We start from the raw sequence: 20505 nt of genomic DNA on the forward strand, positions 1-20505 counted from the left end.
GTTTTGAACAATGTTTTATTATATGTTTAGTGTTCTCTATACAAAAAATCCCAGTCTTTTTCTTTTTTTTTTTTTTACAGTGATTCAAAAAAAATGCTATCTGAGTATTTTGGCTTTCTTTCATCTCTCATGCAGTCAGTTTATAAGTCCTTATATTAAACACTTCTTCTGCAGTCCGTAGCTCTTCTTGCTGTAAAGTGTTAATTTCACAGCTTCAGATACACATTTCTCATTGAAACAAGTGGGTTAACGCAAAGGTGTTGATTTTTTTTTTGCTCTAAGAAAAAAAAAAGGCAAATAAATACATAGAATATTTAGACCAACCAGGTGGTTTTACAGAGAGGACGGATGGAGAGATATTTACAAATTAAAGGGAAACAAAACAGTCCGATATTTTTTCCTTCCCATGAGAGAGGAAGAAACGAACACACAGAACGCTGTACTGCAAAGGAAGAAGTTGGTGTTGAGGGTTTGACACAGGGTTTGGATCATGTTGGACAACCAAAGCCCAATGCCTGCTTGCAAAGGGCACAGAGACAGGTGATGCTGGGCAGGGGGAGCCGCTGGTGCAGCAGGGCGTTGTGCTGGGACCAGAAACTCGACGTTATTCTCTTCAATAAAACAGGTCTTAGTGCAAGAAATAGGAGGTGGGTGGGTTGGTTTTATTATTATTGTTATTTTTTTACGTTTACAAGGTTTATTTTTATTGCTTAGCTGAAATTGTTTGCTGCTAGTACACAATTGAGCCGGGTGTGAGGTTGCAGGTTGAGCGCACAGCTGTGCTGAGGTGTGCACCGAGGAGAGGCAGCGGATGGATGGGGGGGATGGAGGATGGATGGGGTGTGAGATGGATGGGTGGACGGGCAGGAAGGTTGATGGGGCAGGCATGAGGCGGATGAGATACAGAATGGTGTGTACAGGATGGAAGGATGGATGGGCACCAGGGCGAGTGGATGGGCGATGGGGTGGATGGATAAATGGGGCGCGGGGTGGATGGATGCAGTGCAGAATAGATGGGGCAGGCATGGGATGGATGGATGAGGTACAGGATGGATGGTGTGTGGGACGGATGGATGGGGTACGGGATGAATGGATGAGGTAAGGAGTTGAAGGGTTGTAGGATGGATGGATGGGACTTGCAAGGGATGCTGCTGCACGGCTCTGCCCTCACTCCAGCCTCACAGCAGTGCGTTCTGCCTTGCCAGCTCTATCTATGCTTGGAAGCAGAAGTGGCCATCCTGCAGGGACTTGGGGACTTTCCTCTGCAAGAAGGCAATGCTGTGCAAGGCTGTTGTGAGGATGGGCTGTTGGTGTTTCCATGAGGAGGGTTTTAGGAAGGCTCATTTTGTCTCTCGGTGCTTCCTGCAGCACTTCTGTCTCTCACTGCAACATCGCTTCAGGGAAAAGAGGAGCAGTCTCAGCATTGCATCAAAGCAACAGCCACTCCCTCCTGTCCTATGCCTGTGCTCCATGGTTAGCACCAGCTGGCCATGCGTATGCTTGTCCTTGCTTTTTATCCTCAGTGAGGATGCATTTTCTGTACAAGAGGTGCTCAGGGATGGGCGCCCTTTGATGGGCACTGCAGGGCCCAGCCCTGGGGCAAGCATAGAGCCTCCCCACAGCCCTCTGCTTGTCCCTGGTGAAACTTCAGAGCAACTTGCAAACAAATACAGTAATTTTTTTTTAACTGTATCTTCCAATTTTTTTTTAAAGTAAATTCACACCCAGCAGCACAAGCCCACAAAAATCACACTGAGCCATTTGTTCTTGGGTCCTCATTGCCTTTGTTTCCTATTTGATCACAAGGAAGATGCTGCTCAGACTCTGTCACTGTTTCTGTGAGGCTTTTTGGGGCTCACTGAAGCCACGTTGCACTGGACAAACACGGAAAGGCTGCAGGGTGAACACTGCCCAGCTTCCAGCAAGATGCAGAGAGGTTAATGGCAAGACACAAACACCAGTGTTAATACAAATGGCACACAGCAGACAGGTGGCACAGCCTGCCCTGCTGCCAGGACCGATGCCTCCTGGAGGGCTGGGGATGCTGTGTGGTACCCAAGGCTTCCAGTTCCTACAGCAGAAGCTGCTTCTCTATAGCAGTGGCTGCAGGTTGCTTTCCCTCCAAGCTATGCAAACTCGTACAGACAGCTGTGGGCTCAGGAAGCAGCCAGCCCCCATAACTGAGAGCTGTGTTATGTTTGGCTTAATGAGTTTGCTTAAAACCTGAAATGCGATTGTGGGATAGGCTGGGGATGCTCTCCTTAGAGAGGCCAATGGTGAAAACAGCAGGAACGGATCTGTTGCACGAGTGCAATTACAAGGAGGGTCACAGCAGCAAACATGGCCCTGCCCTGCAAGGTGACATTGGGAAGGACCCTGGCAGATGGCTCCTGTGCTGACCTGGAGCCCCTCAGCTGTTAAGGTTGGGGTTGGGGTTAAGGGCACGTCACCCGTCTGCTGTCTGCTTGCAGCCTGTTTTCTCCCATGTGCTCTGTTAATGCTGACCCGGTCCTGGCTCTCCTCTCCAAAGTGCAGGATCATTGTGCCATTAGCAGCTTCAAGAATGTGGCAAAGTACATCTGAGCAATCCCTATTAGCAGTGTTCTCGTTAGCAATACGTCTTCGTAGCAAACCAGCTGAAAGAATAATTGCGTTAATCCTATTGCATTTAATCCATTAAGCTGAACAAAACCCTCCTCCTTAGGAAAGAAACGAAAGGGAAAAAAAAGAAAGAAAAAATCCATCCTAACATCATTCGATGTCTGCGAAACGGTCTGAAGGAATCCGATCTCTCTCAGCGAAGGTACCTTTGGTTTCAAAAGTGCAGGAAGTGGGAGAATACACAGCGTTGGCCACTAAAGGCTCTACCCTCTACAGGATCCATGCGTTCCCATCTGGGAGATGTCCAGCGTCCTACTCCTACTGCTCTGCTGGCTCCGAGGCCGTCGCATTGGGGAGCGAAGCGGGGTGGGGGTTTAATGTCAGTCTGTTAAACATCCCGGGACGTTGGAAGCTGTGTAAGGCATGTGAAGGAGCACTCCTATCCGAGACGCTTCGTTACGGCGTGTTTCCCAGGCTGAAAGTAAATTGCGTGGGGTTTTGATATGTAAAGAACAGCGGAGGTGAGTTTGGTGCTGTCTCTCAGGCTGATTGATTGGGGGGGGGGGGGAAAAGGGGGGTGGAGAGGGGAAAGGCCGCTGTGAGAAATTAGGGGTTAGCTGAGAACGCCCAACCTGGCACACAGCTGCTGCTGGGGGGGGGGGGACCTCAGTGTCCCACTGCTGTTCCTGAGGGATGCGTGTCCCTGATGTGCTGGAGCAGTGTGCAGGGCAACAGTGGGGGTCCCATAACCGCTCCCAGGGGGGGTTTGTTTCAGCCTGACCGGGTGCTTGGTGGCTTTCTTTTTGTTTCTATAAGCAGTTTCTGGTCCTCTCATCCCTTGTTCGTACCGGTCCTGCTTCCACTCCCTCTTTGCTACATAAGATTTATGGAGTTGCCTTTAAAAGAAAGCAGGCATGGTCTGGGGAGGGGGATTTCCCTCCAGACTTCTTACAAAGCAAAGACTAAACTAAAATGTTTTGCCTGTGCTTCCCCAGGCAAATGATGCTGTGAGCCAGGCTCGGTGGGCAAGTGGCTCTTAGCCATACTGCAGTACATCCCAGCAGCTCCTCATCCTCCTGGGGCTCCCGTGATTTGGGCCTGCTGGCCCTCAGGGCTCCGTCCCACAGTGTTGAAGACCCACACTTCTCAGCTTGAGATGCTGCTGGAACTTTCAGGAAGGTTTGGGAGAGGCTGTGGGCAAGGTGCTGCATGAGGATGGACATTGCTGCAGTGCAATATCGTGCCAGCGTTGCCCATGTGGAAACCACTCTCCTTTTCTTCTGTACATTTTTGATGACTCGTTTCTCTGCTCAGCCATTTTCCCTCCCCAAATTCCTTTTTTTTTCCCCCTGTTGTCTGGAACCTTCCTATAAATATATATATTAAAAAAAAATAATAATAAACTCCCTCCCAAAAGAAGAGAAAGGACACGGGGAGCTGGGTACAGCACTCCTGCATCCCTTCATCCCTGCGCTTCAGCTCCGATTCTGGCTACATCTACAACTCATCCACGCCTCGGGAGTCCTTGCCATTTACTTGTTTGCTAAGGATAAGATGGCATTGGCAGCAACCTGGTCTGCCTGTTTGCTTGGATTATTTTTTTCTATATTTTTTTCCATTTTTTTTCTTTTTTTTTTTCTTTTTTTTTTTTGTGTGTGTGTTTGTGTCATTGGTTGTTTTTCATCTGTATGTTGAGTTGGAGGCAGTGGTGGTGGCAGCTCTTTAACCCCCCAGCCACTACAAGCCCCACAGGCTGTTCGTGGTCCCATTGCTTTGCGCTATGCTAATGAATAGATAGCATTGACTGGGGATGTGGCTTCCGAGCTCTCGTTGCCTTCTGTCTCCTCCTTGTCCTTTTTCACCGTGTACTGGCCAATGAAGGAGCCGTCCTCGTTGAACTGCCCTTCCCCACCCTCTCCGTAGTCCACCAAGCTGTCGTCGCTCTCCTGCTGCTTTATCGTGCCATCCAGGGATGTCTGGCTGTTGGGCAGTGGTTTGTTGTCTTCATCACTGGTGGACAGACAGACAGAATGAGGGTTGAGCGTGGGGATTGCGAGGGATAAAAACCAAGGGCTGGATATTCAAAGGTAAATCCAGTGTGTGACTGTGCTGAGCTGAGAGAGCAGGAGAAGGGCACTGAGTGCGGGCAGCGGGTCATGGGGTGCTTAGTAGGAACCCAAGGTCGGCACGCAGCCTCCATGAAGGAAGCCCATAGCTGGGCTTTGTGCTGTGGTTGGGATTTCTGATAGCCCAGCCCTGGTGGCTTTTGGTTTTAGAAAGCAATTTTGTACAATCACGGAATCACAGGATATCCCAAGCTGGCAGGGAACCATAAGGATCCCGAGTCCAACTCCAGGCTCCACATAAAACCACCCAAAAGCCATAAAGCTTGTGTGAGAGCACTGTCCCAATGCTTCCTGAGCTTTTTACATGACACACATTGCTCAGAGCAGTCCGACTGGATGTACGTGATAAATATCCTTCCCTTGTCATTGCTCGTATCCTTTCCTTCTCCCTGCATTTTAGCCAACCTTGATGTAACCTTGGTTTAGTGAGGTTTGTTCCCAGCTTTCCTTGTGAAAGCACACATTGTTTTAGAGAGCTCCATGCAATGGGGAAAACTCAAAGCACTGCGAGGGGGGCAAGTACAGGATGCCAAGTTCTGTGCAGCTCCTGAAACTCATGGGAATTTACCTTTCCAAGCTTATTTCTGAGCATCTAAGCTTGTTTGCCCAACTCTTTAGTTGCAACTCTTCTCTTTTTCACTGGAAAGATTAGGCCAGGTCACTGAAAAACAAATTGGCTGACCCACAGGAAAAAAAAAACCCAATCTTTTAAAGAAACCTTTTAACAAAAAATGGGGGAAAAGCTGTTTTCCTCTCAGGAGGGCAAGGACTGGTGCCTCATAAATAAAGATAGAACTGCATCGAGGACGAGAGAGTTGCTATATATAAAAATTAATTTTCATATCAGCTAGTCATTAGTTCATATTTGAGCCCACATTCAGCATGCAAATTGTGTAACACAGCTAAGGAGATCTCTTACGTACCTTGAGCATTTTTCCTCCCTCCCACTCCTGTCTCTATTTATTTGGGTTTGGTTTAGTCCTGCGCCCAGCAGGCTCGCTCCCCTCTATGGCAGTCCACTCTGTTCTTGACTTTTATTAAAATTGATAAAAAATAGGGGGCTATTTCAAAGCTGTGCACGCAGAGTCATCAATCAAAGAAAAAAAAAAACCGATTCAGCCTATTTTTTTTCATTTGTTTGCTTTTTTGGAAAAACAACCTCCCGTAGCCTCTGGAGTTTTGGGGCCATTTTTCATTAAAGCAGCATCTCAGGATTCGCCCTTTGGGCAGGCAGCATCCACAGCACGGTGCGTGGTCCTGGAGAGGGGAACAGGGAACATTTTGCTTGGATCAGGGGGGAAAAATGCTCCATAGTGATGGGAGCGGCCAGGGAAAGCGTTGCATCTCTTTGTGCCATTTCATTGATGGCATTTCATTAATGGCATCAGCTCTGTGCAGTGGGAGAGGAATTTGGTATCCCACGGCACAACTGGCAGCTTTGTTCCGTGTTTCCTTCCATCAGCGCTTTGTGAATTAAGCAATGATACAAAACCAACGTTCCAGGCCTTGTGTTAACTTGGCATCTCGATAAATAATCGCTTGTTAGCTTCATAAGTGGCTCCTTTCTAGGGGGGGAGAGGATTCAGTCTGCAAGCAAGACTGTTAGAAAGCCCAATTAACGTCAAGTAGAGAGTGGCAAAAACCAGATCCTTTTATCTGAAATACCCCTTCCCAAGATTTGGGGTGGGTTGGGTTGGACTTGGATCTAGAGCCAGGTTTTCCCTAAGGTGGGCTCTGCAGTGCCAAACTCCCCGGCAGTGCATTTCCCGTGCCTGCCCTGGTTTTACCTCTCTCCAACGCTGCTCATCCTTGTTAGTGCATTAGGAGGGCGAAGCAGATATTCATCAGCACGCTGATGCGCTCTAACCCTGTTAACATGGATTTCTAAGGGATTTGCTGATGGGTGCATTAAAGAAGCAGAGCACCCAGCTCAAATCCGTCGAGGAAGTGCTATCCTGAGTGGCATAAATCATCGGCAAGAGGGGAGTCTGGAGCCAGGGGGAGGGCGCTGAGGGGTGATGCAGAGGATCCAGCCTTTCCACTCACGTCTGTCGTCAGCATCCCTTGGTCCCACTACACACTGGAGACCAGTTTGGGATGAGGGTGACGTGGCTGGCGATGCCCATGGAGCATCTCCAAGCAAAATGCATCGATGGGCATCGATGGGGGTACTCTGGACCCCGGTGAGAGGTAGAGGAGTCGTGTTTAACGTTAGGTGTTAGGTGAAGGCGGGTGTATGGGGATGGGATGGGGAGGGGAGAAACAAATTGCAAAAAGGAGTAATTAAAAAAAAAAAAAAAAAAGCTAAATGTGCTGGAGTTCTGGCAGCACGTGGTCCTACCTTTCAAGAGACCTTCATGGTCCATGTGGATAGACCAGGTGAAAAGGAGAAGAAAGAATGGGAATAAAACAGAGAGAAGCAGAAAGAGCCTGATCAGAGAGAGATATGATGAGGTATGCATTTACAGGGGCAGTGCTAAAACCAAAACAAAAAGTCGCTGCATTCCTCATGGAGCTCATTGCCTCGTTATACCAAATGGAGCCAGTGGAATTGTTCAGATCTGGAGGAATCCCATCGCTGGGGAAGCTGACCCAGGAGAGCACAGCTGGCAGAAGCCAGGCTGCTTGTGTTGGGCTGATGGCCAGGCACAAGCTGCAGGGGGCAGATGCCATGCTGGGGGACAAACAACATGCTGGCCAGGGGTAAGGTGAAGGGACCACTCAGCATCCCCTCCATCCCTCTGCCGGGCTTCCATGCTGATGTAACATCAGTGCATGGTGATGTCAACAGTTGAACCTATTCCTCTGTCCTCCCCTTGCTGGGCTGGGGGCAGCTCTGTGTCTCCTGACCTGGTTGCTGCTCTCCACAGTGCACTGGGATGTGCCACCAGATCCCAACCTGAACCAGAGCTGCATGGAGCCCAGGAGGTAAAACCACTCAACTCTCCCTTCCCAGTAGCCCAGATTTCTGGTCGGTTCCCCCACGTGCAGCTTTTAAACATTTGGTATAATGAGGCACAGTCACTGGCACAGAACACTGTCCAAGGATAATGGTCTCCTGCTTTGAAAATAAGCTTCTCAGCTTAGCCTCTGCCCAGGAAAACCATTATTCTGTTAGTGGAACAGAAAGATGTGACAGTATCTCTTAATTATAGGCTGCAGAGATTTGAAAGTTGCATGCACAGGGCATTAAGGACGTGAGATATGATGAGAGCATATCAGACATGCTATGTGGAGGTAGGGAGGGAAACCAGTGAAGAACTCACGTCAGCTCAGATCCTGTCCTTGCTTGAAATACTAATTGCTACCCTCCTTGAGCCTAGCATCGCAATCATTTTGAATCTTAATCAGCCAACAGCATTTCATATCAATCCTTCAAGTTCACCTTCCTTTCTGCCTCCTTGAGAGAACCTCCTACCACTTCTGTTCCTGATGGAGGGGCAGAGTTCAGGGTCTGGTTTTATTTCTCTTTGGTTGCTTTTTTTTTCTCATGTCTAGCTCATGGGATGCTGGTGGAAAATGCAAGAGCATCTTGGGGCTTGGTATGAAGACCGCACTCAGGCACACCATCCCCCTTCCCAGCAGCATTTAAGTACAGCATCCAGCTGTTACAGGAAGAAATCTTGTCTTGGTTTAGTAAATCCATGACTCGCAGAGCAAGGGTCACATCCATGCCAGCAACGTTGCAAAAACCTCAGCTCTATGGATAACAACACCAAATACTCAAAGCAGGACCCTTCCAGCTCCTATGCTTCAGTCATTCCTATGTGAACGATACCTGTTCTTGTTGCTCTCGTTGCCCTTCTATTTTCTGCATGCTCATGGCAGTGGGGCTGTCAGTAAGAGGCTGAGATTGAGCTAAGCAGGAGCTGCTGCATTGTGGGATGGTCAAAGTATGGAAACCAGCAGTAGATTTTCTTGATCAAACTATTATTTTCTGTACCTAATGGTTTTATCCATAGCTTGAAGGTGTTGCCCCTGCATGGTGCGAAGGGCAATAAATGGTGACTTCTTCCTGCAGTACCTATTTGGGTTCCCATTGAGGTACATTTGTATTCTCTACCATTCCTACCAGAAAAGTGGGGAGCTTTGGTCTTCTGACATCCTTTGGAGAAAAACCTAACGTGGTTACCATGCTACAAACAGTATAAATGTGATGGTACAGAGGAATGCAGTTGTTCTGCTTTCATTTATGCATAGTGTGCAGGCAGACCTATTCATTTTGCTCCCTCTGAAGTCTTTGGTGGAACATGTGTGAGTTGTTACATCCCTCACTGAATTGTAAGTAAATTCTTCCCATCTTGGCTACATCAATTTGTAATGCTGGGAGTGCTGGTAATGACATAGGGTTTAATTAACCCCTGTTTTGAAGTCAGGAGGAAGAACTCCCACCAGACTAATTGGGCTGTGGATCCAGCTCTGATGGAAAGGTGCATTTAAATCCCTTAGCAAAAAGCAGAGCACACAGTAGGTGCTCAGAGGGCAAACTGGGTGTACTGTAAAACATCCCTGTCATCTGTCGAGTGTGGGCGATCCAATGAGACCTGACACATTACCTGCTCCTGCTCCCTGGAGGCAGCGGGGGCACTGACATGGCTGTGAGATGCTGATCCCCCCTCTGAAACATCCTAGGAACTTTTCCAGCAGGAAAGATGGGTGCTGCTCCTCCTTGCTCAAAAGGGGCTGCTGGAAGGCGAGGAGAATCGGAGTGGTTTGAGCAGGATCAGTGCTCAGCACTCCAGGGGCTGTTTGAGAAGGGTTTCCCTGGGGACCTTGGGGCAAAGCCTTGCTTTGAAGCCTGGGCAAGCGCACCTGCATGCTTTCGGGGCTGTTCTCAGCATGATTTTGGGCACTTCTTCCTCTATGAGCAGGAGAGAGGCTGAGCTATGGGGTGATGTCCCTGAGATATCCACAGGATGCTTCAGGAATTCACTCTAGCACCTTTTTTCCATGTGTGATCTGTAAGAGCCACGTCCTGGGTCACAGCATGCCAGCTCCTCCCGGACTGACCCAGAAGCAAACCTTTGCAGCCAACTCCCTGCTTTAGGAGCTTTAGGAAACGTTTCCTTTGGCAGAGGACTTGCAGAGAGAATGAGGCAGGAGGAGAAAGGTGGGAGAAATAACTGAGGAGGCTGCGTGGCACCGTGGGGCTGCGGAGGAGGAGAGCAGTGAGGGGCTGTGATGGGGCTGATGGGGATGTGGGTCCATGCCAGGGAGCATACCTGTAGTCGAACGAGCCATCTTCTACGTTCTTGTCCTCAGGGTTCAGGTGCTCATCTTTGTTGTCACGCACTGTAAGCAAACACATCCCCAGCATCCCTGTCAGTAAGCCTGCAAGGTGAAGTGCAGCTGGGTGGACTTGCAGGCTGCTTCTCAGACTTCCTGCTGCAGTGGCACCAGGGGCACCGGCACACGATGGAAAGTGACTTTTCTTAAGTGCTTGTCTTTGCTTTGCAAAAATTTAATGAGCTTTTCTTTTTTTTTTTTTTTTTTTTTGCTTTTTTTTTTTTTTTTTTTTCCTGCCTGAAAAGAGCTCTTTCTGGATGTGGCTGAGCAGATTTGCAGAGCAGAGGTGGGGTCAGGCAGAGCAGCAGCATCCAGCTCCCTGCACAGCACACAGCCCTCACCCGCCCTTTAATTAACTAAAATGCTTCCCACTAATAACAGCGTTCCCACTATGGAAGAAGGAAAGTGCTTGAAATCATGAGCACGTATCAGAGCAGCAGTTTGATTGCCTCTGAAGCCTGGAGATATTTACAGCACAAAGGATCACCCCGCAGTCCTCTTACCTGGGTATTTCCCTCCTCTGCTCCTCTTAATGAAGCAAACAATCAGCAGAATGAGGACCAGGAGAGCGATGGCACACATCAGCCCAATGAACCAGCCCTGGGTCGCGATGTCCACATGGTTCTTGGTGTAAGCTGGGAGGAAAATGGAGAAAGGAAAGAGCTCTAATGGGAAGTCAGGACAGTGGGGAGAAACAAATGACCAGAAGGACTCAGTCCACGCTATCTGTAGCACTGCATTTGTATATATATATGTATATATATATGTGTGTGTGTGTGTTTTCTGGGTTATCAGACGCCATAGCACAAGGATCTGTGGCTATTTTAATGGTGGGTCAACTCAGCATTTTTAGCAGGAGCCACAAACAGCAAAGGGTCACAGCGTAAAGGAAAACCTAGCGGAGACTGGTGAGAAAAGGCATTGAAAGTAATGGCAAAAGAAGCTGGGTAACAGATTTGATCTTGCAAATCCTGCACTTGAAAGCAGCCCTGGAGGTCTGGGATCGAGGTGCCCAAAGATAAAGATGCAGTCCTGGCGTGCATAGCTTGGCCACTGTATGAGCAAGCAGCAAGTGCAGAGCTCTGAAAGGTCATAGAACCACAGAATGGCTTGGGCTGGGAGGATCTTAAATAGCATCAAGCTCCAACCCCCTGCCATGGGCAGGGTTACCAATTATATCCTCAAGGAACATCCCAGCTTGCTGAGACGTGGTTTGGGAGCATTGGGATGTCGTTGTCCCACGGTCTGGTGTGACACTGAGCGAGGGGAGGCATCCTGCTCCTGCAGCCATGCCCTGCCGTGCTGCATGCAGCACCCGTGTGCGGTCAGACCGACACATCTGTCTCCTATAAATAGCACCGAGCTGCCATTCTCGGGCTCTCATTGACACACGGTTGGTATTCAGCAAGACAGAGTGGAGGAGAAAATAACCTTCAGCACAGCGGGGGGCTGAGAGCAACCAGGCTGCGGAGCAGGCAGAGAGGTGTTCCTGGAGTAAGGGAGCTCTGAGCTGGATGGGATCAAATCAGGGGCTTAATAGGGGGGGAGGGGGGTTGCCCGAAATGGGCAGGATGGAGCATCTTTTGTGGCAAAAAGCAATCTGAAGCAATGGGATTGCTGCTGCTGCTGCTCCCTGGTATTGGCACTGTGGAGTTCTAGGGAGGGATGTGCTGCTGCTTCCAGACTTTGCCTGGTTTAATTAGATGAGTCAACTCCAGCCAACAAGACCTGGGAGGCAGCACACGCAACTGTCTTGTGGAGCTGCCTTGAAATAATTGGATTTAAACCCACCATCCTCTGCTCCAGGAGCAGTTACAGTGAGTGAGCCCTTGGACAGCACGCTCAGTACGCTTCCTATTATTCCTTCCAAACTCATTCTTTCCAAACTGACTTGAGATAACAGGTGCTTTCCTTAAGATGAAATCTGAGCCCCGCTGTCGGCAGATAATTGCAGCCAAAGCACGACGCAAAGAAATCGCAGATAAAAGAGGAGAGAATGAGATTGACAAGAAAGTACCGTTTGTTAAAGAAACGATGTTGGATGCAGAACGCTCGGTGCTGCTTTTTGGGTGGGAGGGTGCTGCCTTGGCTCTCTTTTGTTGCTTTTTTCCTTTAATACTGCCACACTCGGTATTTAAAACAACCTGAGCTGCGTAGATGGACTGTTTGTAGTCGAGAGAACGAGATTAGAACAGAGAGGAGCTGAGAATTGGATTCAATTAACTCAAGTGCTTGAGGAGGAAAGAGAAACAGAGCTCTACTGGAGAGATTCGAAATGGGAGGAGGTGGTTTTAGCAGCCCTGGTGGGGTTTGTGCAGAAAGCAGAGCTAAGGGGGAACGAAGGGCTCTTCAAAACCTCAAGTGTGCCCAAGGGTTGAGCTCCATGCTGACCAGGGCTGAGCTGGTTGCACGGAGGGGATCCTGCATGCCACGGAGGTCAGGGTGTGATTGCCATCCTTCCCAAAAAAGCAACATGTGCCGACAAATCATAGTCACAGCAATCTTGTTTTTGGAGCAAACGAGTGACTGTCATTGCAGCATTCGGAAAGAGAAGGGTAAGCACACGGCTGTCAGAGAGAGTGTTCTGATTTGTGTTAATGTAAGGCCGACGCCAAGGGTAAATAGTGGCAAGCAGCTGTGGCATCGAACTGGTATTGATCTGAAATGCAACTGCAGTGGCTTTTTCTTTTTTCTTTTTTTTTTTTGTTTGGTAAAAGAAAAAGTAATTATAATCTTGTGGCAGAAAACATGTTACCCAACAGTCGTGGTTTATACGCCAGTAGGAAAGCTGACTGCATTCTGACAGCAGGCCAGCAAAATTTATGTCACGTTTGTGAAGCAATTGGGTGCATGAAGCCCAGCTAGCTGCAGTCCTGCACAGATCCCCCTTCAGCGTTTTACATTGCTTCTTGAATTTAGAAGACAATTTGCATTAAGCTATATTTGTAGTTTAAATGCCATTTACTATTGGAAAGAGCTCTTTTGGGATATTGAGCTGTCAAGTTAAGCAGAAGAGAAGGCGTGGTGCGCGTGGACCTCTTATTTATCTGCATTCGATCTGAAGAACAGCTATTTGGCAAACATTGCAACCAACAAGCAAAATGAACAGGGCTCTCTGATCACCAGCATTCCTGCAGCATGTGATTGTCAGCGGGGGCTGAGCACCCGTCTCAGCAGAATCTAGCAGTGAAAAATGGGCAGGGATGGAGCTGTGGGGACAGGGTTGGGTGCCCCCTGTGCATTGTCTCAGTAACAGCAGTAGAAACCCATAAATTACTGCAGATAGCCATGCCAGCGTCAACCAGCCAAGGATGTGACCTCCTGTCCTAATGATTTCCCGCCCCTTGGTGCTGGTGGTCCTCCACCCCAACACCCAAAGTGGGAGAAAAGCTGCAAGAGAAGAGAAGAGACGGGTCCAAGCTGGGGAGCAGTGATGCAGAAGGGTGTTGCATGGTATGGGTGAGCGGGGCTGCAACCTGGGGGCAATTTCTGAGTCAGGCTGGGAGCAGAAACTGGGGATGCTGCACATCCTCATGGAGAGGTGTACCATGCTGCTGTGCCTGAGGCAGTATCAGCATTGGGTTGTGTTGGACACAGGGTTACCAACAGCTGCCCTCTGTCCCTGCTTAGCACACCAGGGAATTATTTGATGGAGCAATGCCTTGCTAGCACTTGGGCTGCGTGGAGTAAGGTGGGGAGAGCTGCTGCTGCTGCAGCCTTCCTTTGCTGGGAACGAACATTTTGCTCCTGAGCAAAGAGATGGCTTTCGTGCTTCAGCTCTCCATCACGCTGCTGGATCTCAGCAAAGTAATCTCAGTTCTCTGAAATCTCAGCCTTTACCTACTGCAGCGTGGGCTGCTCCGGCGCTGCTCACACAGCTGCTGTGCAGAGCTGAGCCCTGTGCTTGGACAGCATTGCACACAGATTCCTACGGCACAACCCACGAGCGGACACAAAGGGAAGCATGGGCGTCGTGATTTACTGACACTCATCGTGTGTCAACAGGGATGGAGTGCCTGTGGAAGTCAGGAAGGCTCCTTCTGGGGCATTCAGTGGGCAGTGTGGGAAGCCCATAATTAGGAAGCTCTAAAAATCACTGAGGTGATAAGCCTGGAAAATTGCTTGTGCAATTAAATGCAAAGTTGCTGGGGGAACATACCTTGCCTTTCACCGAGCTGAAGAGCCGTTGCCCGCACCGTGCCTGGCTGCGGTGCCGTCCCCAACTCATGCGCAGCGCCACAAGGTGCATGCACGTGCTCCTCACCCTGATTCAACCCCTTCCTTTTGCCCTTTGTTCAATGCAGTCAGGATGCTCGGCTGGCTCTTAAGGGCAGGGTTGTGCTCGTCCCCCTCCCACCACCACGCCGGTGCCACCCGTGGGGACGCAGTGACATGCAGTGGACACGCAGCCCCGCTCACCTGAGCTGGTGGTAAAGGTTATGTACGAATGCTCGCTGGGGCTAGACCATATGGGGAACACCCACAGCTTGTACACCATCCCCGGCGTCAGATTGGCCAGCTGCACAGAGGAGGGGGTCTGAGCTTTAACGGGGATAGATTTCTCTGTCTTGTTACCTGAGAAACAGAAACCGCACATCAAAGCCAGCCGCGGGAGGTGGCTGTGCTGGCACCGCAGGCGCTGCATCGTGCTGGCCTGAGCCACCAAGCAGAAATAATACAGCACGGTGGTCAGGGGGCTATGAGCAGTGCTGTGATTATCCCTCAGATAGAAGGAAAACGGCGAGGTGGTTTGCTGCGTCCCTGCTTGCTGTACTTAAAAATGAAACAACGGAGAGCTGATCAGATTTCTCCCTATTCTGAAGACCTGACAGATGCTTTATCTGCCCAGCCGCAGGTCTGGGTGTTTGAGTGCTTGTAACAAAGGTCTGGGATTTGCCTGGTCCCATTCAGTTGCTGCGCTGCAGGGCTGGGTAAAGGACCAGCTCCTGTGCTCAGCGTTGTGCCTGCAGGCTAAGGATGCTTTCTATGGGCTGGATGCTGCAGCCCAGCTGGGCTGGGAGGAGATGAGTTTGGAGCTGGGCTATTTGGCCTTTGGAGTTTGGACATCCAATGTTTGTATCCCCAGTTGTGGAAAATGGTTCAGAAGGGGGAAAATGGTGCCTTTCTCTGTCGCGATAACAAAGGCTGCAGAGCGAGAGCGGGCACTGATGGTGCCTCCCAAGCTGCTTTAAGTAAGCAGCAACGTCAGCTCTCAGTGTGTGACCAGAAGTGATTCGCTGTTGATGACTGTTTGTTTAAAATGCCAATTTAAGATCGATGTGCCATACAATAAGGCTGAAATGGCTGGGAAATAAAGACAGAGATAAGCAGCGCTCGTCGCTGCCTATCTACAAGAAATCCAAACCAGCATGTAAATGCCTGTTCTAAACGAGCACTAAAAGCAGATATATCAGCTCGAAGTTTCCACAGACAGCCTTACAATTGCAAGAGACAAAGGTATCCGATACGACAGGAGGTCAGAGGTGATTCTGCCAGCTCCAGGTTCAGCAAGTCCTGCTCCAGAGATGTATAACCCTGCCCTCCAATTTGTGTCGGTCTTATTTGTTTTCTATGAACGATTGTTTTATACGTACAAGTAGATGCATTTCAAGTCTCTTTATGCATAAAGCCCAGCTCCACAGACAGCCCCCAGAAAAACAGCTGTGCTCATCGGTGGTTCATGAGTATGAATGTCTTACAACCACGAGCACACGGAATGCACAGTAATTAAGGCTAGCAATTGCAGCCTCGGGAGCTGGCAGAATCTCCAGCAGCATCACCACCCTATAGATTCCCCACGCGATCTGATGCTTACTGGTGATATACTTAACCACAAAGTCAGTTCCTGCAGAGTAATTGTGGCTCCAGGTGATGTTTGCCCAGTTACTATTAGCCCAAGCTCTTATGTCCCATATGGACGATCCATTGGTGGCTGGTGAATAGGTTAGAACAGGAGTTAGTATTTAGGATTATACCGAGACGAGAGCTCACCTAGCAGCCAGGGTTGGTAAAATCCTATAAAATCATTCCTAAAATTGATGCTTCAGTCTTAACCTATGAGTGTACCTGAAGATGTAATCGTTTCCTACGAAAACCTTGACTTCCAAATGTTGGAGGAAGTTCAGTACCTCATGGCATGCTGGGTTTTAAGTCCAACTGCACTCAGTTTATCTCAGAAATTTTGGCTTTTGTGGCAATTCTGTGTGGATTTTGGTCCGTAGGGAAATCTCCTGGCTAAACTCATGCCTAAACCAGCACAGGAGATCCATGCGTGAGCGCACACAGCCGCACTGCCACAACTGGGAGCAAACGCCTTCATCTGACTGGGGCTCAGACAGCCAGTGGGGCAATGAAGTCACTCGTTTCTGATTTTGAAGCTGAGGATTGTCGACATTGCTTTGGAGAGTGGATGAACTTCTATTTCTGGTGAAGTGGAGCTAATCCACTATTTAGCATGCGTGCGTGTCCCGTCAGATGCATCACACCTCCGTTTTGCTATTAGTGCTGTTTACTTAGGGGGTGTAGCTCCAGTTTTGGGTTGATGCACAAAGGAGTGCCTTCCATTCCTGCAACAGGGACAGCTGTGAGACTTTTGGGATGGGGGTTGGAGCCCGTGGTGGAGTCTCTCTGTCTGCCCACATTAGGGTCAGGCTCTGGGCTCATGGCCCTGGGGCCATTAGGGACTCTCACTGCCCCTCTGCCTCCTTTCCTCCCATTTCCATCACCTGGTCTCAGTAAGCAGCATCTCCCACGTGCTCGCTGAATTGTGACCGTGTTCTGGTAACGATTTTGTGAACCTGCTTCAGTGCTATGGATTCGTTCATAATGCTGAAGTTGCATCTTGCTATCTAGCACCAGTTTTTAAACTGGTTTTGTTAGGGCAGCACAGATCCGTGTTCCCTTTGCTTGTGGCTTTGGAGCTGCCCCTGGGAGGGCTGCCTGCCATGAGCCAGAGCACGAATCTGTGCTCCCTCAGTCAGGATGGCAGCCTTAAGGAGCAAACTAGTGCAGAGGAGATGTGCTGTGGGTTCTCAGATCTCTCTTACTGCAGAGGGCCTCTCGGATGGACCCAGGGCCTCCCAGCATGCGTTGGGTGTTGGGTTTAATAATCTTGAGCTGAATTTAGGCATAAAGTGGCTTGAATTCCTTTTATCAAATTCCTTGAAGTAAACCAGTGTCAAGTTTAATATTCATTACTACAGTCTCCTTTCTTTCTTTTAAGAGTAAACAAAGAGTTCTGTAGCTTTTGCTCTTACATTTCGGAGTGCATCCTATCCAGCTACATAACTGCATTCCTTTGGCTGTGCTCCCTTGACTCATTTTTGAGCAACCCAAATACAACCATCCATCATTCGTTAACCAGAGAGCCCGTCATCGCGGTGTCTTTAGAAGCAAGGCTCAGAGGGGCACCTCTCCCCATATAAAGTAGAGAATATGCCCACACCAATGCAGTTTGATCACCCTGCTCTGCTTGACTGCACAATGGCTGCGTGGTGAGCTGGGTAACACCTGGAGCACAGCTGTACCTTTAGCCACCTGCCCAGGTTCCCCGTGGGCTATGAGCAGGGTACGATGCAGGGAGCAGCACCATGAACCAAAAGACTCCTATGAGCTGTGACAGCTCTCCTCTCTAACAGCTGATGTGCTAAATTCGAAGCGACATCGTCTATAATAGCAGCAGAACCCCTTTTTTAAGGACAATAAAGGTAAGATAACACTTTACAGGGTCTTCCACCTCCTTCCCAACCCGGATGCTAATTCAACACCACGACACCCCAGGCAGAGCTGTGTTACCCCTTTTGTGGGCAGCAAGACCCCCAAATCACCGCCACAACCCTGAGCCTGTACCACCTCTGGCTCCTTGTAACACCATTCCCAAAGCACGGAATGCCTTTTTCCGTCCCCATTATGAATCCTCGCCCTGAGCAAGAAGTGGGAAAGGTCCCATAGGGTTAGAAGGGGTTAGAGGAAAAGGAAAGCGCAGTACCCAGCTCCTGTTTTGTGGTGGCTGCCACAGCCCTCTCTGCAGTTGTTGTAGTGCTTGCGACGGTGCTGGCAGCTGTGGTGGTTGTAGTAGTGGTGGTGGTAGGGATGGCAGTAGTAGGGATTTCAGTAGGAGGGGTTTCAGTAGTAGGGATGGCGGTGGTGGTGGCAGTGGTGGCTGCTGGAGTTAGCTCAGTTGTAGGTGGAGGCAACCAGGTGGAGGCTGGCAGAGGGAAAGGCAGACGCTGGCTGTCAAGAAGCAGTTATGGCTCCTGGGGCTCTCACACACCGTTCCCAACACCGAGCAGAGGGGAAGCATCGAGCACAGCACCACGCAGACCCGCCGTCCCTTCCCCATCGCAATCAGTAGGAGCAGCACCCAGACTGAGCTCATAGGAAAAGCCCATCTGCTGCGGGCCAGGCGAACCCCCGTTCAATGAGTTTGGCAGCCCCTGTGTTATTTAGCTGCCAATCTGCCCTGCAGCTCCTTAGCTGCTTCCTTCTTGCTGCTCTGTGTACTGGGTCCTGCAGGATGGTGATGAAGCAGCCTTAGCATTAATGTGGGTGTAGCTCTTCAGGGTGCTGCTTTGCCATCAAACTGCTCCTCAAAATTTACACTTAATGTAGGATATGCCTTAAGCTTTCCAAATGAGAAGTCAGTACAATTTTGCCTTTCTAACTAGCCCCTATTTGCCCCATGCACATCTCACTTCTGCTGTGAGCAATAAGGTCAATGTGCACATTATGTCTGCACCCCTCTGTGTGCTTGCAAAACTTCCTATATGCCACCAAAGGAAGGTGCATGGGGTGGGCTAGCTGAGGAGGCAATAGGACATCTTTCTAGCTTTATACTGGGTCAGAGCTGTGATCCTCAGTGGCCATGAATGGGACCAGAGCCCTCAGCTGGAGCAGGGGGCTGCAGCTGGCTTTGCTAATGGAAACACAGAGGGAATTTCCAGAGGGGATGGCAGTACCACTGGCTAACATCTGATGGAAGGGGACATTGGCAACCATTGCTGAATGCTCTCAGGTATGAGTGAGCATTGCTCTGTAAAGGCGATTTCTGCTGCCTGAAAACCTGCCAGCAGAAAACGCAGCCGAGGAGCTGCTTAAACTGCCTGGAGTAAAGGAAATCCCGTGGTGCTTGCATTAAGTTGTATTTACTTACTCTTACTACAGATTAAGGGATTACAAATCCCCATCAGGCAAATGAAAATGGCTGTTACAAATATCACCCACTAATAAGAATAGCGTGAGGAATGTGCTTTAAAAAGCATCCGAGATCAAAGCCAGGGTTGCTTTTTCACCAGCTCAGTCCCAGGTTGGCTTGTATGGAAGCAGACCTCCCTTCAAGCCCACAAGCACAGCAGGAAAGTTCTGAGAGAATGCAGCTAAGATCCCAAGAGACCCCAACCTCTAAAATCCCAGCGGTCCCAAGGCTCATTGTGGCCACCTCCCTACTGCATGCAGCTGCAGTCAAACCCCGTTAGCAGCACACACCATGACAGCAAACCCAATGCAACCCACAGCACCCCACGCAGGGACCGACGCAGCCTTGCAGAAGCCTCATGCAGCAATGCAGCACCGGGTGGGGCAGGAATGGAGCAACCCCCCCCCAAAAAACACTCCAGCATTGTGGAACACATCCCAACCCAGACAGACGGCAGTGATAGTGACGGGAGCCAGGCTGGAACATTGCACAACTTGGTTCTCGTGGGCGCACGGGGCATAGCAAAACCCCAACAATCTCAGTTGTGACAGCAAGATTGCTGTTCTGCACTGCTTTATCTCAGCTCATTGGCAAGCTTTGCTTTGCTGTGTCCTGACGCTGTAGGTTACAAATAGGGCGAGAGGTATGACCATTTTTTGGAAGGTGAAGCCATCGGCGTGGTTACCGCTAATGCAATTTTGCTGCAACTCCTCCGTAGGATTACAACGTCCAAAGTCAACCTGAGCAGTGGAAGCTAGCTATTAGCTAATGCAACCTCACCACTTCCTCTGCGAATCCCTGATTCACAGCGAAGGAAAAGACAACACAACAGAGCCCCAAGCAATTTGCTGTAAGGCTGCTCCAACGCCCAGCTCCCAGCCCACGTTGATCCATCACGCCGCACCCGAGCGCTCTGCGTGCGTCACCCAGCACCGCTGCAATGGCTCTAGCAGCAGGTTAAGTCCTTGTTAAAGCAGGAGGTCAACGAGGGGAGCACATGTGGGCAGCACCGGGCAGGAGGAGGGAAGCGGGGCTCCTGCTGGGCTGAGGGATTTGGTCCTCTCTGCTTCGGGATTCACAGCTGCAGCCTCATTTGTGTTTGAATACGAAATGTATGCGGAGGAAAAGCTCAGCTGGTAGATTTGGGGGAGAGAAGATAAGGGGCATTTGCTAGCCTTTGAAATCCATCCCCTAATGAGAGCTGTATTAAGGTTGGGGGGAGGTAAAGACGGCTTTGACAGAAGATCAGAGCTCCCCGCTGCCCCCAAAGAAAGGAGATCCCCTCCGCAGCCCCGTGCT

The 20505-nt window shown here is 49.8% G+C and overlaps 1 protein-coding gene across 9 annotated transcripts in view; it reads right to left on the reverse strand.

The window, feature by feature from the left end:
• Positions 1-30: 30 nt before the first annotated feature.
• NFASC (neurofascin) overlaps positions 31-20505 on the reverse strand; it is a 77058-nt gene continuing 56583 nt past the window's right edge. For 4 of the 9 annotated variants that reach the window (XM_042884158.1, XM_042884156.1, XM_042884153.1 and 1 more), the window contains 4 exons: positions 10517-10648; positions 9950-10019; positions 7069-7080; positions 31-4611 (listed from right to left, as the gene is read on the reverse strand). In XM_042884158.1, coding sequence (XP_042740092.1) covers positions 4380-4611; positions 7069-7080; positions 9950-10019; positions 10517-10648 — 446 coding nt within the window. In that variant the 3' untranslated portion in view covers positions 31-4379. Of the gene's footprint in view, positions 4612-7068; positions 7081-9127; positions 9414-9949; positions 10020-10516; positions 10649-14432; positions 14589-15828; positions 15946-18000; positions 18220-20505 lie in introns of those variants that run through there. The other 5 variants (XM_042884157.1, XM_042884155.1, XM_042884161.1 and 2 more) reach the window with 3 other exon arrangements.

Source organism: Lagopus leucura, unplaced genomic scaffold (assembly GCF_019238085.1).
Source record: "Lagopus leucura isolate 7727_CA_CO unplaced genomic scaffold, USGS_WTPT01 Super-Scaffold_100043, whole genome shotgun sequence".
Taxonomy (NCBI): domain Eukaryota; kingdom Metazoa; phylum Chordata; class Aves; order Galliformes; family Phasianidae; genus Lagopus; species Lagopus leucura.